Below are 16204 nucleotides of genomic sequence, written 5' to 3'. Positions count from 1 at the left end.
AAAGGTAAAACTGAAAAAAAAAGCTGCTTAAAAGCTTCTGGAGCTGTAAGCAAGCGTTGTCATAGACTTCTATGGAGGGTTTGGAGACGCTTTGAAGCACCAAGAAAGTGACATGGGGGATCATTTTTCAAGCAAAGTAAATGCAACATGTGATCAGGACTGTAAGGTGACCATTTTATTTAGTGACAGGAGATTTGATTGGCATTCAGAGTGCTTTAAAAAAGCGTGTCCAGTACCACATTTTGAAGCAAGTGTAATCGAGCCCTTCAGTGCCTCCACTTCACTACCTGAAAACAGACGAACAATGCAAGAAGATGGTAAAAGTCGACAAGAAAATCACTGAGCTTCTGACTAGAGAGGGAACCATATGAAAGATCCATCTCCATTCCTCAATATAACGTCATGTTCCCAACAAATGAGGAGGAGATACTGTACACCATATGAAAGGTCCATCTCCATTCCTCAATATAACGTCATGTTCCCAACAAATGAGGAGGAGATACTGTACACCATATGAAAGGTCTGTAGCGGAGAAGTAGTTTAATCTACAGGGTCTCCTCTGATAAACAGGAAAACAGGTAATAATCCAAATAGGCAGGTACAGCATGCAGCAATCCAGGTAGCGTTATACCATCCTTCCCTCCCAAGGACTAGACGACACATAGGCTGGGAGTCAACAACTAGAATGCCTTGTTTATTGAAAACACAAGGGATCTACACTCTGCCAAAACCCCTCCCTCTTCGAGCCATTCCACACAAACACACATCCCATAATATGCTTACAAGGCCGACAGGAACAATGGGACAATGGAATGCAGGTATTCACAATAACAAACCCCACCCCACACATCTCCTGAGGGACACTGCTCAGAAATATGATAGTCCCAAGTGAAAGAGTTCTCACTCTCTCCACACAAACCACACTACAAACACTTGGTTCTTAAAGGTATACACATGCAATAAACATAATGCATACACGAAGGACAATATACAGTGGCTGTGTTTGCCACAAGGTCCATCTCCATTCCTCAATATAACGTCATGTTCCCAACAAATGAGGAGGAGATACTGTACATCATATGAAAGGTCCATCTCCATTCCTCAATATAACGTCATGTTCCCAACAAATGAGGAGGAGATACTGTACATCATATGAAAGGTCCATCTGCATTCCTCAATATAACGTCATGTTCCCAACAAATGAGGAGGAGATACTGTACATCATATGAAAGGTCCATCTCCATTCCTCAATATAACGTCATGTCCCCAACAAATGAGGAGAAGATACTGTACACCATATGAAAGGTCAATCTCCATTCCTCAAAATAACGTCATGTTCCCAACAAATGAGGAGGAGATACTGTACACCATATGAAAGGTCCATCTCCATTCCTCAAAATAACGTCATGTTCCCAACAAATGAGGAGGAGATACTGTACACCATATGAAAAATCCATCTCCATTCCTCATTATAACATTGTGCTTCTGTTTGGCGAATTGTTTTCCCTATTTTATATTTTCTTTTCACTCTTGTAGCGTGTTTTCTATCTCTGACCATCTCCTATAGCAGTGATGGTGAACCTTGGCACCCCAGATGTTTTGGAACTACATTTCCCATGATGGTCAACTATACTGCAAAGTGCACGAGCATCATGGGAAATGTAGTTTCAAAACATCTGGGGTGCCAAGATTTGCCATCACTGTCCTATAGCATGTCAACTGTCTCTGATTTCGTCTCAGATTAATCTCTTTGGTGATGTCAGAAGTCGACTCCCCTCCTTTCCCTTAATGCTGTTGATCATATGAACTGTATAACTTTGTTCTTTAATGTATTATCGTGTTTTCAGGAAATGAGGTGAAGGAAGGTCCATCACTGTGGACCATACCTACTGTTACCTAGCATGGTTTGGGGGTATCATCTGATCTGGTTCATATTCATTGTTTTCTGTCATAATTGTACCCAATTCAATGGCGGCGCTCTGGGAAAGTGTTGAATGATAGACATGACTTCTGAATACAAGGTGTATAAAAACAAACTTAACATATATTAAAAATTGTTTTTCAGCAGATGGACCGTATTTCTGGAATCTGAATACATTGGAGAGACGTCTTATCATATATCCAGACTGTACTGCAGAAAATAGTGACATTGCACGATTTTCTTGTGGCAAGTTCAATGGATCCTTTTAATCCTGAGGAATCTTCTGATAAATCCCATACTATGACTTCAGATGTCCATCTAAGACCAATGGATCCTTCTAATCCTGGGGAATCTTCCGATAAATCCCATACTATGACCTCAGATGTCCATCTAAGATCAACTAATCCTGCGGAATCTTCTGATAAATCCCATACTTTGACTTCAGATGTCCATCTAAGATCAATGGATCCTTCTAATCTTGAGGAATCTTCTGATCAAACCCATACTATGACTTCAGATGTCCATATAAGTTCTCCCAGTGCTGGCCGATCAACAGATCTATCCGATCCCCAGAAATCCTCTTCAAGCCATGAGGGAGTTCACACAGGAGTGAGCTCATTGTCATGTTTGGTGTGCGGGAAAACATTCACTAAGAAAGACGGACTTCTTAACCACCAGAAAACTCACAAGAAAGAGCGTCCTTATTCATGTTCAGAGTGCGGGAAATGTTTTATTAGAAAAGCACAGCTTCAGATACACCTGAGAACTCATACGGGTGAGCGTCCCTATTCCTGTTTAGAGTGCGGCAAATGTTTTGCTGTACAAGAAAAGCTTCTTATTCACCAGAGAGTTCATACAGGTGAGCGTCCCTTTTCCTGTTCAGAGTGCGGAAAATGTTTTTCTGAAAAAGGAACCCTTCTTACACACCGACGACTTCACACTAATGAGCGTCCCTATTCATGTTCGGAGTGCGGGAAAAGTTTTTCACATAAAGGATCTCTTCTTACACACCAGAGAAGTCATACGGGCGAGCGTCCTTTTTCCTGTTCAGAGTGCGGAAAATCTTTTTCTGGCAGAGGAAACCTTCTTAAACACCAGAGAGTTCACACAGGTGAGCGCCCCTTTTCCTGTTCGGAGTGCGGAAAATGTTTTTCTGAACAAGGAAACCTTCGTAAACACGAAAGACATCACACTGGTGAGCGCCCCTTTTCGTGTTTGGAGTGCGGAAAAAGTTTTTTCGTAAAAGAACAGTTAAGTCTACACCAGAGTAGTCACTCAAGTGAGCGTCCTTATTCATGTTCAGAGTGCTGGAAATCTTTCACCAGGAAAGCAGGCCTAGTCAGACACCAGCAAGTTCACTCAGGCGAACGGCCTTATTCATGTTCAACATGCGGGAAATGTTTAACCACGAAAGCAGGCCTAGTTAGACACCAGCTAATTCACTCAGGCAAGCGTCCTTATTCATGTTCAGAGTGCGAGATGTGTTTCACTACTAAAGGAACCCTTGATTCTCACAAGAAGATTCACTTGAGTGATCGTCCCTATTTGTGTACAGAGTGCGGGAAATGTTTCCCTAAGAAACATACACTTCTTGTACACATGACAAGGCACAGCTCAGAGCATCCCAACAACTTTCAGACTGTGGTAGATGTTCTACAGATCACATAAGTCTAAGCGGAGAGAAGAGGCCTGCTGACGCGTTTGACAAATGTATGATGGACTTTATCGGGGGAACGGTTCAATCCATAGAATAGAGAATATAGAAGGATAAAAGAAATCTGTTTGAAATCTTTGCAAATTTATAAAAAAAAAATCCCATGTACATAAGTATTCACCCCCTTTGCTCAATACTTTGGTGAAGCTCCTTTGGCACCAATTACAGCCTCAAGTATTTTTGAGTATGATGCTACAAGCTTGGCACTCCTATTTATGGGCAGTTTCTCCCATTCTTCTTTGCAGGACCTCTCAAGTTCCATCAGGTTGGATGGGGAGGGTCGGCGCCATTTTCAGATCTCTCCAGAGATGCTCAATCGGGTTCAAGTCTGGGCAATCAAGGACATTCGCAAAGTTGTCCCGTAGCCACTCCTTTGTTATCTTGGCTGCGTGCTTAGGGTCGTTGTCCTGTCCTGGAAGATGAGCCATAGCCCCAGTCTGAGGTCCAGAGCGCTCTGGAGAAGGTTTTCATCAAGGATGTCTCTGTACATTACTGCCTTCATCTTTCCCTCTATCCTGACTAGTCTCCCAGTTCCTGCCACTGAAAAACATCCCCACAGCATGATGTTGCCACCACCATGCTTCACAGTAGGGATGCTATTGACCAGGTGATGAGCTGTGAATGGTTTCCTCCAGACATGACGCTTGCCATTCAGGCCAAAGAATTCAATCTTTGTTTCATCAGAGCAGAGAATTTTGTTTCTCATGGTCTGAGAGTCCTTCGGGTGCCTTTTGGTAAACTCCAGGCTGGCTGTGATGTGCCTTTTACTGAGGAGTGGCTTCCGCCTGGCCACTCCTATACAGGCCTGATTGGTGGAGTGCTGCGGAGATGGTTGTTCTTCTGGAAGGTTCTCCTCTCTCCACAGAGAAACGCTGGAGCTCTGTCAGAGTGACCATCGGGTTCTTGGTCACCTCCCTGACTAAGGCCCTTCTCCCCCGATCGCTCACTTTGGCCGGGCGGCCTGCTCTAGGAAGAGAGCGTTCTGGTGGTTCCAAACTTCTTCCATTTACAGATGATGGAGGCCACTGGGCCTTTTGGGGAGCTTCAATGCTGCAGAAAAGTTTCTGTACCCTTCCCCAGATCTGTGCCTCCATACAATCCTGTCTCGGAGGTCTACAGGCAATTCCTTGGACTTCATGGCTTGGTTTGTGCTCTTACACGCACTGATAACTGTGTGACCTTCTATAGACAGGTGTGTGCCTTTCCAAATCATGTCCAATCAACTGAGATTACCACAGGTGGACTCCAATCAAGTTGTAGAAACATCTCAAGGGTGATCAGTGGAAACAGGATGCACCTGAGCTAAATTTTGAGTGTCATGGAAAAGGGTGTGAATACTTATGTACCTGGGATTTTTTGCTTTTTTATTTTGTAATAAATTTGCAAAGATGTCAAACAATGTTGTCATTATGGGGGATTGTTTGTATAGTTTTGAGGAAAATAATGAATTGAATCCATTTTAGAATAAGGCTGTAACATAACAAAAAGTGGAAGCGCTGTGAATACTTTCTGGATGCACTGTAGGTGGAGCTTCTCAGGCTGAGTCTTCTGTTGGCATCTTCTGTTTCTTGGAGACTCCAAATGGTGGGGATGAACATGAGATGGGTCTCACCACCACCTTAGAAAAAATGGGGGGGGAGGGAAGAGTGCCAAAATTCTCTCAAATCCAAAGGATAAAGGCGTTTGGCTCACATAACTCCCTATGGAAATGAGACTTTAAAGCTGTGAAGATGTCTTCAAATAGCGTACAACATATTTTTGTAAAAAAAAATAACAACTTTATTGAATCCATCAAAATAGATAAGAACGCACTATGTAAATATAAAAATTGAGGTTTTACATCCATATTCTCATTGTCATATCCATGAAGTAGAAACCGAATACTTGGCAAGTCCTACGCGTTTCGCTGAGTGATTAGGCTCCCATTGTAGCTTCTTCAGGGGCCAAGTTCAATATTCATATAACTGTTTCTAAAAGCCTTTTAAACAGACCATCATAGAACATGCCGGGCATAAAAGGATAGACATCCCATAGTAAACCATTGAGACCAACGATCCAAGAGTATATCCCATGAGGGTAATGGACACCAAAAGGCGCCAAACCCAAAGGGGAAAGGACCTATAGACGGGCACTGGACCAAGCCTACATCCCATAGTGGTCCACCAGGTCAAATGGAATAGGAGGTTGAGTAGAAAACCACTCTTCTATTATTATTTCAAAGTGGCAAAAAGAATAGTCAGGGTCCTCCATCCAAGTCCCGCGTGTCCAGGGAGCCGCGTCCCACCACCACCACTTACCGTATTCCCACTCTTGTTTTCCCATTTTGCATGCATCCAGCATGTAGAGTGGTAGTCCCTACGCATGCGAACCCAGGATCTCAATGATAAAAGCCCACCAGGGAACAATTATAACCCTCAGATTTTCGGTTGGGATGGCCCAAGTGGTACCATCACATCACAGCCAATTGGGAGCTAACTGAAAACAGTCGTGTTTTTTGGGGTGTATTTTCGACACCGATCAGCCGTAACCTTATGACCACTGACAGGTGAAGGGAATATCTAGTTACAATGACGTCTTAAAATTGGTGGGATATATTAGGCAGCATTGAACATGTTGTCCATGAAGTAGAAAACAAATGGCCATTGCAGTAGTGTATGGGCCTGGGAAGCCCATGGTGACCCGTGTCCACAGCCAAACGCTTTAACGTTGGTCACATGAACATCAGAACTGGACTACGGAGCGATGGAAGAAGGTGGCCTGGTCTGATGAATCATGTGGATGGCCGGGTGCGGGTGCGTAACTTCCCTGGGGGGAAGAGGTGGCACCAGAATGGGGTATAAGAAGGTAAACCGGCAGTGTGAACCTTTGGGCAATGTTCTGCTTGGAAACCTTGGCTCCTGCCATTCATGTGGATGTTACTTTGGTGTCCATGCCTCAATGGGTCAGGGCTGTTTTAGCAAAAGGGGGCCACACTCCAAATTTTAGGTGAGTCATCAAAATATTATGGCTGATCGGTGTATACTAGTAGTACAGGTAGTGACAAAGCCCGGGATTTAGCCTTCAAGGGACAGGCGACTAAAAAATCAGGACTATCCCAACAAATCCGGGACTGTTTGCTATAAGGTAATCATAGTAATAAAGTTTGTATAGAAAACAGGACTGATCTGCTCCGAGATTTGCAAAGATGGCACCATCTAAATTGACACACTGACAATACATGGGCAACAAACGGGCATGGAACTAGCAGTGGCGGCAATACATAGGTAACCAAATACAACCCCTAACATCCAATCAGGACTTCCACCCTTCCATCGGTGGTAAGTGAAGGGCTTATTACAAAGGCGGTCATTGAAGACATTGTCTGAAATTTATCTAATTATACAATAAATGTGTGGTCCTAATTGTATCAATTTTCAGTTTGTTTTTTATTCTTTTGTCTCACCATAATTATAAATATAACGCCGTCTAAGAGTCGTTTTTTACCCTTTTTTGTGCATTAATGGCGTTATAATCTGAGTGTGAAAATAAAGAAACAAGTCAGTTGTATATCGAAGGTGATATTCATCTTCTACATCCTATAAAAATACAGGCCAGTCAAAGTTACTCTACCCCAAACTCACTCATCTATGTCTGTATGGACCTTGCTTTGTGCACTGGTCCAAATCATTTGGTGGAGGGGGGATTATGGTGTGGGGTTGGGCTTGGCCCCTTAGTTCCAGTGAAAGGAACTCCTTAGGCGTCACTCTTCCATATCTTTATGGGAAACTCTTCCCACAAAGTTGGGAGCATTAAATTGTCCAAAATATCAGGTTGAGGTCAGGACTCTGTGAAGGCCAGTCAATTCCTCCACCCCAAACTCGCTCATCAATGTCTTTATGGACCTTGCTTTGTGCACCGGTGCGCAGTCATGTTGGAACAGGAAGGGGCCATCCCCAAACTCTTCCCACAAAGTTGGGAGCATGAAATTGTCCAAAATGTCTTGGTGTGCTGACGTCATAAGAGTTCCCCTTCGCCGGAACTAAGGGGCCAAGCCCAATCCCTGAGGTCAGGAATCTGTTCAGACCAGGCAAGTTCCTCCACCCCAAACTCGCTCATCCATGTCTTTATGGACCTTGCTTTGTGCACTGGTGTGCAGTCATGTTGGAACAGGAAGAAGGGGCTATCCCCAAACTGTTCCTACAAAATTGGGAGCATGAAATTGTCCAAAATGTCTTGGTATGCTGACTCCTTAGGAGTTCCCTTCACTCGAACTAAGGGGCCAAGCCCAACCCCTGATAAACAACTCCACACCATAATCCCTCCTCCACCAAATTATTTGGATCTGTGCACAAAGCAAGGTCCATAAAGATACCCCAAACTCGCTCATCCATGTCTTTATGGACCTTGCTCTTTGCACTGGTCCAAATCATTTGGTGGAGAGGAGGGGGTTATGGTGTGGGGTTGTTTTCAGGGGTTGGGCTTGGCCCCTTAGTTCCAGTGAAGGTGAAAGGGGGATTATCTTGTGTGCTTGAGTGTGCAGACAGTGTCTGTCTTGAGGGACAGAATATGGCCTGGTCGGTCTGTACCCAAATGAGGTGTCCAGGAAGGATGGTGAGACCCTTTCCTCTCCCTACTTGTCTGGAACATCTCCCTTCTGCTAATCGCTGTCCCTGTCAAATGGGTGACCTGTCCCTACTCTACCCACATGAAAAATGCTTACCAAGCCTGGGAGCCAGAGCCTTAAGTAGGCTCTGCCTAAACCAAGATGGCTGCCAGAGTCACATGAGGTGGCAGCATCCAATTGCATTGCTTCCCCAGTGACCCCGGGAAACCATAGAGGAATCATGTTTCTCTTGACTTCCCCTCCAAATACAATTGTATTGTGGTCTAACGCCACCTACGATGGAGACAGTAGACGGCACCTAATCTAGGCCAGGACAAGTTCAGGCTATTGGCTCCACTAATGTACCTCTCAAGGGTACACTGGCACGGGGCACCCAGTTTACATACCTTGCATCTCCTGCATATGGTGACCACGTGTCCCGGATTGCCCGGGACAGTCCCTCATTTTGCAGGTCTGTCCCGGGTCCCGGGCACCTTCATTCCGGGACACTGTATTGTAAAACTGACACAGCCATGGAGGGCGGACTGGGTCTGGGGGTCAGTCTGCTGAATGGCTGCATTGCTTACTGACAGTACTTGTCCTGGCTGGCTGAGACCCGTTTTACCTTGTTCCACCTCTGGCTCTACACTGCCTGAACTGGCTGCTAGGATAGGGTTGCCACCTTTTCTTAAAGCGAAACCTGAACACTTTAGCCCTGCACTGCAAAATCGCATTTTTAAGAGGGAACACTGTGGACTCTGGTGTAAAGGGGAACTCTGATGTAAAGGGGTTTGTGCTCACCAAACCTCCCACCTACATTAGAGTTCCCAGCTTTCCCCCTTTAATTAGAGTTCCTAAAGCCACCCTTACATCAGAGTCCACAGGGCAACCCTTACATCTGAGTACACCCTTGGAGGGATGGGAGGAGGACACATTCTTAGATCTCAGGGGTTCACACTGGGACTTGTAGTCTACTAAGTGTAGTGTAAGTGTAGACAACTTGGAAAAGTGGTCACCCCACTCCTGTAGAGTGTCCTGACACCCAGATCATCCACTCTATGGCAGCTGGAAATTTGCCCCGTTGGATGTCTCACAATGATACACCATCTGAGTCGAGGGAAGCTTCCTCTAGGCTGCCCCTTGGCTCTGATGTGTCCAATGACACAACGGGAGGAGGAGCCCAGGCAAATAGACTTCTTCTGGAGCGGTGCAGCCTTTTTGCAGGGCATCAGAGTGGCTGAGGGAGCAATTGCCCCCCTGGCCCAGTCCTCCCTTGGATGACACCCTTGGAGGGATGGGAGGAGGACACATTCTTAGATCTCAGGGTTTCACACTGGGACTTCTAGTCTACGAAGTGTAGTGTAAGTGTAGACCCCTTGGAAATTATGGTCACCCCACTCCCGTAGAGTGTCCTGACACCCAGATCATCCACTCTATGGCAGCTGGAAATTAGAAGGGGGATCCTTTCAAATATTGGAATTGTTTGCTGGTGCACGCAATTTCTATGCTGGCGCATTTAACTCGACATCCTTTATTTTGTAAAAAGAAAATCAGAGATTATATAGTGTATCGTGTATTTTTTCAAGAAAATATAAAAATCAATTAATATACAGATGTGCAAAAAAGAAAAATTGCACAACTGTATATTAAATACCACCATCGTATTCAAGAGGACATCTGCTTAAAGAAACTATAGAATTATCTGGGGGAATTAATATTTTCTATTATTATTATTTTCTATTATATTTTTAATATTTCCAGCTGAAAATTGCAACACAACATAAAAAAATCACAGCAGGGGCCTGCAGAGGAAGAAACCACAGAGATAAAATATATTATTATAGATTAATTTCAGGTATAATCTGTCAAAATGTATAAAATAAAACCAAAGAATGAGCTACAGGGCAAAATCTTAACACCTAATGTAGGATGCAGTTATGAAAATCACCACAAGATGGCAATATCACTAAGATCGAGAGGACCGCTCGCACAGGAAGTGGTGTAAGACAAGACGTTATATGAGGTAGAGACAGGAAGTTGGTTCGGAGAGAACGAGGAGGAGAGGAGACATCGCTGGATTATACAGACGAGGTAATAAGATATTATTTTCTATTTACACCCAGTTACCCCCCCCCCCCCCGTCATGTTCCGTCCTCGTCGTCCATAGTCACTGTGACGTCTTTTATCTCCAACATCCACTACTACACACATATCACATAATGTATATTGGAGTTATTTTATAATATGTGTCCCGATACATCCTAAATATAGAAACATTTACCCAACTGTCCATCCAGAGCCTCTGGTTTATAGACCGGATACATCCTAAATATAGAACCATTTATCCAACTGTCCATCCAGAGCCTCTTGTTTATAGACCGGATACATCCTAAATATAGAGCCATTTATCCAACTGTCCATCCAGAGCCTCTGGTTTATAGACCGGATACATCCTAAATATAGAACCATGTATCCAACTGTCCATCCAGAGCCTCTGGTTTATAGACCAGATACATCCTAAACATAGAGCCATTTATCCAACCAGGGCTGCTGTTCAAAATCATGGGGTCTCGTAACGCTCACCTGGCAGGGCCCCCCTTCAAATGTTATTTTTGCTAAATTACCCCGGAACCACATACACAGCACAGTTTCTATGACCACAAGGTCTTCTGTGCTATAACCAGGAGGGAGGAGGCTTCACTGTGGCCTGGCTCATATTAGAATAATGTGGTAATTGTCATCTTCTCTCCATACATAGAATTATAAAGTAGAGATGAAAATGTGTTTTTTATTTGTTTTGAAGGGGCCCAGTAAAACCCCAGCTCAGGAGTTCTCCCACTTAACAGAACCCAAGCTCATTGGAACCCTTGTTCAGCAGATCCCAAGCTCATTGGAACCCTTGTTCACCAGATCCCTTGCTCATTATTACCCCCAGGTATGCTGATGCCCACTCAGTAGTAACCCCCAGCTCTGCTGATCCTCTGGTTTGCTGACCCTCCTCTTGCTCACCTCCCGCTATACTGCTCCCAGGCTGTGCAACACATGTGACATTGCTAGTTTCTCTTGCTCTGGTCTGCCAGCTTTGTTGATCCTCTGCAGCTTAGTCCTTTCTCTCCAGTACCCGCTCACCTTCTGCTAGAGCACACCATGTGTGCTGTCTGCCAGATGCTCTGAAAGGTCCATCTCCATTCCCCAATATAACGTCATGTTCCCAACAAATGAGGAGGAGATACTGTACACCATATGAAAGGTCCATCTCCATTCCTCAATATAACGTCATGTTCCCAACAAATGAGGAGGAGATACTGTACACCATATGAAAGGTCCATCTCCGTTCCTCAATATAACGTCATGTTCCCAACAAATGAGGTGGAGATACTGTACACCATATGAAAGGACCATCTCCAATCATCAATATAACGTCATGTTCCCAACAAATGAGGAGGAGATACTGTACACCATATGAAAGGTCCATCTCCATTCCTCAATATAACTTCATGTTCCCAACAAATGAGGAGGAGATACTGTACACCATATGAAAGGTCCATCTCTATTCTCCAATATAACGTCATGTTCCCAACAAATGAGGAGGAGATACTGTACACCATATGAAAGGTCCATCTCTATTCTCCAATATAACGTCATGTTCCCAACCAATGAGGAGGAGATACTGTACACCATATGAAAGGTCCATCTCCATTCCTCATTATAACATTGTGCTTCTGTTTGGTGAATCGTCTTCATTTTCCTTATTTTACATTTTCTTTCTACTCTTGTAGCATGTTTTCTCTCTCTGACCATCTCCTATAGCATGTCTACTGTTTCCGATTTCGTCTCAGATGAATCTCTTTGGTGATGTCAAAAGTCGACTCCCCTCCTTTCCCTTAATGCTGTTGATCATATGAACTGTATAACTTTGTTCTTTAATGTGTTGTCATGTTATCAGGAAATGAGGTGAAGGAAGATCCATCACTGGACCATACCTACTGTTACCTAGCATGGTTTGGGGGTATCATCTGATTTGGTTCATATTCATTGTTTTCTGTTATAATTGTACCCAATTCAATGGCAGAGCTCTGGGAAAGTGTTGAATGATAGACATGACTTCTGAATACAAGGCGTATAAAAACAAACTTAACATATATTAAAAATTGTTTTTCAGCAGATGGACCGTATTTTTGGAATCTGAATACATTGGAGAGACGTCTTATCATATATCCAGACTGCAGAAAATAGTGACATTGCACGATTTTCTTGTGGTGAGTTCAATGGATCCTTTTAATCCTGAGGAATCTTCCGATAAATCCCATACTATGACTTCAGATGTCCATCTAAGATCAATGGATCCTTCTAATCCTGGGAAATCTTATGATAAATCCCATACTATGACCTCAGATGTCCATCTAAGATCAACTAATCCTGAAGAATCTTCAGATAAATTTCTTTCTATGACTTCAGATGTCCATCGAAGACCAAAAGAACCTTCTAATCCTGAGGAATCTTCTGATCAATCCCATACTATGACCTCAGATGTCCATCTAAGATCAATAAATCTTTCTAATCTTGAGGAATCTTCTGAGAAATCCCGTACTATGACTTCAGATGTCCATCTAAAACCAATAAATCCTTCTAATCCTGAGGAATCTTCTAAAAAATCCCATACTATGGCTTCAGATGTCCATCTAAGATCAACGGATCCTTCTAATCCTCAGGAATCTCCTGATAAATCCCATACTATGACCTCAGATGACCTTCTAAGTTCTCCCAGTGCTGGCCGATCAACAGATCCATCCGATCCCCAGAAATCCTCTTCAAGCCATGAGGGAGTTCACACAGGAGTGAGCTCATTGTCATGTTTGGTGTGCGGGAAAACATTCACTAAGAAAGACGGTCTTCTTAAGCACCAGAAAACTCACAAGAATGAGCGCCCTTATTCATGTTCAGAGTGCGGGAAATGTTTTATTAGAAAAGTACATCTTCAGAAACACCTGAGAACTCATACAGGTGAGCGTCCCTATTCCTGTTTAGAGTGCGGCAAATGTTTTGCTGAACAAGGAAACCTTCTTAATCACCAGAGAGTTCATACGGGTGAGCGTCCCTTTTCCTGTTCAGAGTGCGGAAAAAGATTTTCTGAAAAAGGAACCCTTCTGAAACACCAAAGACTTCACACTAATGAGCGTCCCTATTCATGTTCAGAGTGCGGGAAAAGTTTTTCACATAAAGGATCTCTTCTTACACACCAGAGAAGTCATACGGGCGAGCGTCCTTTTTCCTGTTCAGAGTGCGGAAAATCTTTTTCTGACAAAAGAAACTTTCTTAAACACCAAGGAGTTCACACGGGGGAGCGCCCCTTTTCCTGTTCAGAGTGCGGAAAATGTTTTTCTGAACAAGGAAACCTTCGCAAACACGAAAGACGCCACACTGGTGAGCGCGGGGAGCTGTCAAGTGAACGCCCTTATTCATGTTCAGAGTGCGGGAAATGTTTTGCCTTAAAAGCAGTCTTTGTTAGTCACCAGCGAATTCACAGAGGCGAGCGTCCCTATTCATGTTCAGAGTGTGGGAAATGTTTCACCACCAAAGCAAACCTTTTTACTCACATGAAATTTCACTCAGGCGAGCGTCCTTATTCGTGTTCAACGTGCGGGAAGTGTTTCACCTTAAAGGCAGACCTCGTTAGACACCAGAGAATTCACTCAGATGAGCGTCCCTTTACATGTGCTGAGTGTGGGAAATGCTTCTCTTCCAAAGGATCCCTTGTTACTCACCAAAAATTTCACTCAGGTGAGCGTCCTTATTCGTGTTCAACGTGCGGGAAATGTTTCACTGTAAAAGGAGGCCTTGTTGCCCACCAGAAAATTCACTCAGGTGAACGTCCTTATTCGTGTTCAGAGTGCGGGAAATGTTTCACTACCAAAGAAGCCCTGGCTTCTCACCAGAGAACTCACTCAGGTGAGCGTCCCTATTTGTGTACAGAGTGCGGGAAATGTTTCACTGTGAAACAGTCACTTCTTTCACACATGACAAGACACAGCTCAGAGCATCCGAACAACTTTCAGACTGTGATAGATGTTCTACAGATCACATAAGTCCAATCCGAGAGAAGACGCCTGCTGACGCGTTTGACTAATACACTAAATTACCAAAAGTATTGGGACGCCGGCCTTTACACACACATGAGCTTTAATGGCATCCCAGTCTTAGTCCATAGGGTTCAATATTGAGTTGCCCACCCTTTGCAACTATAACAGCTTCAACTCTTCTGGGAAGGCTGTCCACAACGTTTAGGAGTGTCTATGGGAATGTTTAACCATTCTTCCAGAAGCGCATTTGTGAGGTCAGGCACTGATTCTGGATGAGAAGGCCTGGCTCAAATCCATCTCCAAGAAGTTTTGTCAGGTTGAGATCAGGACTCTGTGCAGGCCTGTCCATGTTTTTATGGACCTTGTGTTGTGCAATGGACAAGTGGTAGGAGAGGGGGATTAGTGCTAGGAGTGGGGATTTGTGGGGGGGGGGGGGTTGATTAGTGCTAGGAGTGGGGATTTGTGGGGAATTTGTGCTAGGAGAGGGAAATTTGGGGGGGGGGTCATTTGTGCTAGGAGAGGGGATTTGTTGGGGATTTGTGCTAAGAGAGGGGGATTTGGGGGGGAGGATTAGTGCCAAGCAGTGACGGCTGGTGCTCAAAATTTTTTGGGGGGGGGGCGCAAACAGAAAAATGTAATAGGCATTGCTTTGCGGCAAAAAAACGCTGTAAAAAATTGTGTGACTTTGAGGTCACAAAAGTGTGAAAGGGGCCTTCAGTAATCAATGTATAGTTACCATCGTGCCCCCTTTCAATGCAGAGTGACCATCGTGCCCCCTTTCAATGCAGAGTGACCAGCGTGCCCCCTTTCAATGCAGAGTGACCAGCGTGCCCCCTTTCAATGCAGAGTGACCAGCGTGCCCCCTTTCAATGCAGAGTGACCAGCGTGCCCTCATCAATGTAGCGTGACCAGCGTGCCCCATTTCAATGCAGAGTGACCAGCGTGCCCCCTTTCAATGCAGAGAGACCAGTGCACTTACCTGCAGAGGCGGCTTCTCCTCAGTCCCCCGCGTTTCCTCAGGTCCTCCCGCCTCCTCCTCGGCCAATGGAATCGCCTTTCGGCCAATCGGGAAGCGGGTCTCGGACCCACTTCCTGATTGGCCAGGAGAAGGATCCATGTGACAATAGCGAATTTTCATTCGCTATTGTCACACAAATGGGTGGGCTAGTCCTCTGCTCCCCGGGTCCACCCTTTTCAGAAAAAAAAAAACCCCATTGAACTCCATGCGTCCGGCACCCCGCATGTAGATTAGAGGGCTGGATGCATGAATAGGGGGTGCGGCGCCCCTGCGCCCCCAACACACCAGCCGCCACTGGTGCCAAGAGAGGGGATTTGTGCTTGGAGAGGGAGATTTGGGGGGGGGGGGATTGGTGCTAGGAGAGGGGCTTTGTGGGGAATTTGTGCTAGGAGAGGGGATTTGTGTTAGAAATGTGTTAGGAGAAGGGGATTTGGGGGGGGGGGATTTGTGCTAGGAGAGGGGGGTTTTGTGCCAGGATAGGGGGATTTAGAGGGGGGGAGAGGGTTTATTTTTAGAGGGAAATTTGAGGGGTATAGAAAATGTGCTGGTGGGGGGGGGGGGGGAGGATTTGAGCTGGCAGGGGGGATCTGTACTGGAAGAGGGGGAATTATTTTATGGGGAGAATTTAGGCTTGCAAAGGGAATTTATGCTTGGGGGTAGATGTGGAGATTAGTGCTCAAATTGTTTTTGGGGGGGGGGGAGTGTTTTTGTTGACACATAATGCTCATACATTTTTGGGTGGGGGGGGGGCGTTTGCCATCTTTGCCCTGGGTACTAGATGACCTTGTCCCCGCACTATGATTGGGAATAGCGCCCCCCCAGCTCTGCCAATGCTGGGACCTCAATGAACATCAGCAAACTCAGCAACAGCCCCCGAGGCTGTGTGTCT

General features: G+C 44.9%; 1 protein-coding gene across 1 annotated transcript in view; it reads left to right on the top strand.

The window, feature by feature from the left end:
* The window catches only part of LOC309564442 (uncharacterized protein), a gene marked incomplete at its 3' end in the record, with an annotated part of 317628 nt that overhangs the window by 293847 nt on the left and 7577 nt on the right, over positions 1–16204 (top strand). Inside the window, 4 exon segments of the mRNA XM_082269072.1 lie at positions 2781–3565; positions 11021–11152; positions 12164–12171; positions 12383–14285. Of these exon segments, the coding sequence (XP_082125198.1) occupies positions 2781–3565; positions 11021–11152; positions 12164–12171; positions 12383–14285 (2828 nt within the window).

The sequence above is a fragment of the Pelophylax lessonae genome, assembly GCF_965119305.1.
Source record: "Pelophylax lessonae genome assembly, chromosome: 9".
NCBI lineage: Eukaryota > Metazoa > Chordata > Amphibia > Anura > Ranidae > Pelophylax > Pelophylax lessonae.
Note: the sequence above shows the minus strand (reverse complement) of the source record. Positions and strands in the feature narration are given on the sequence as shown.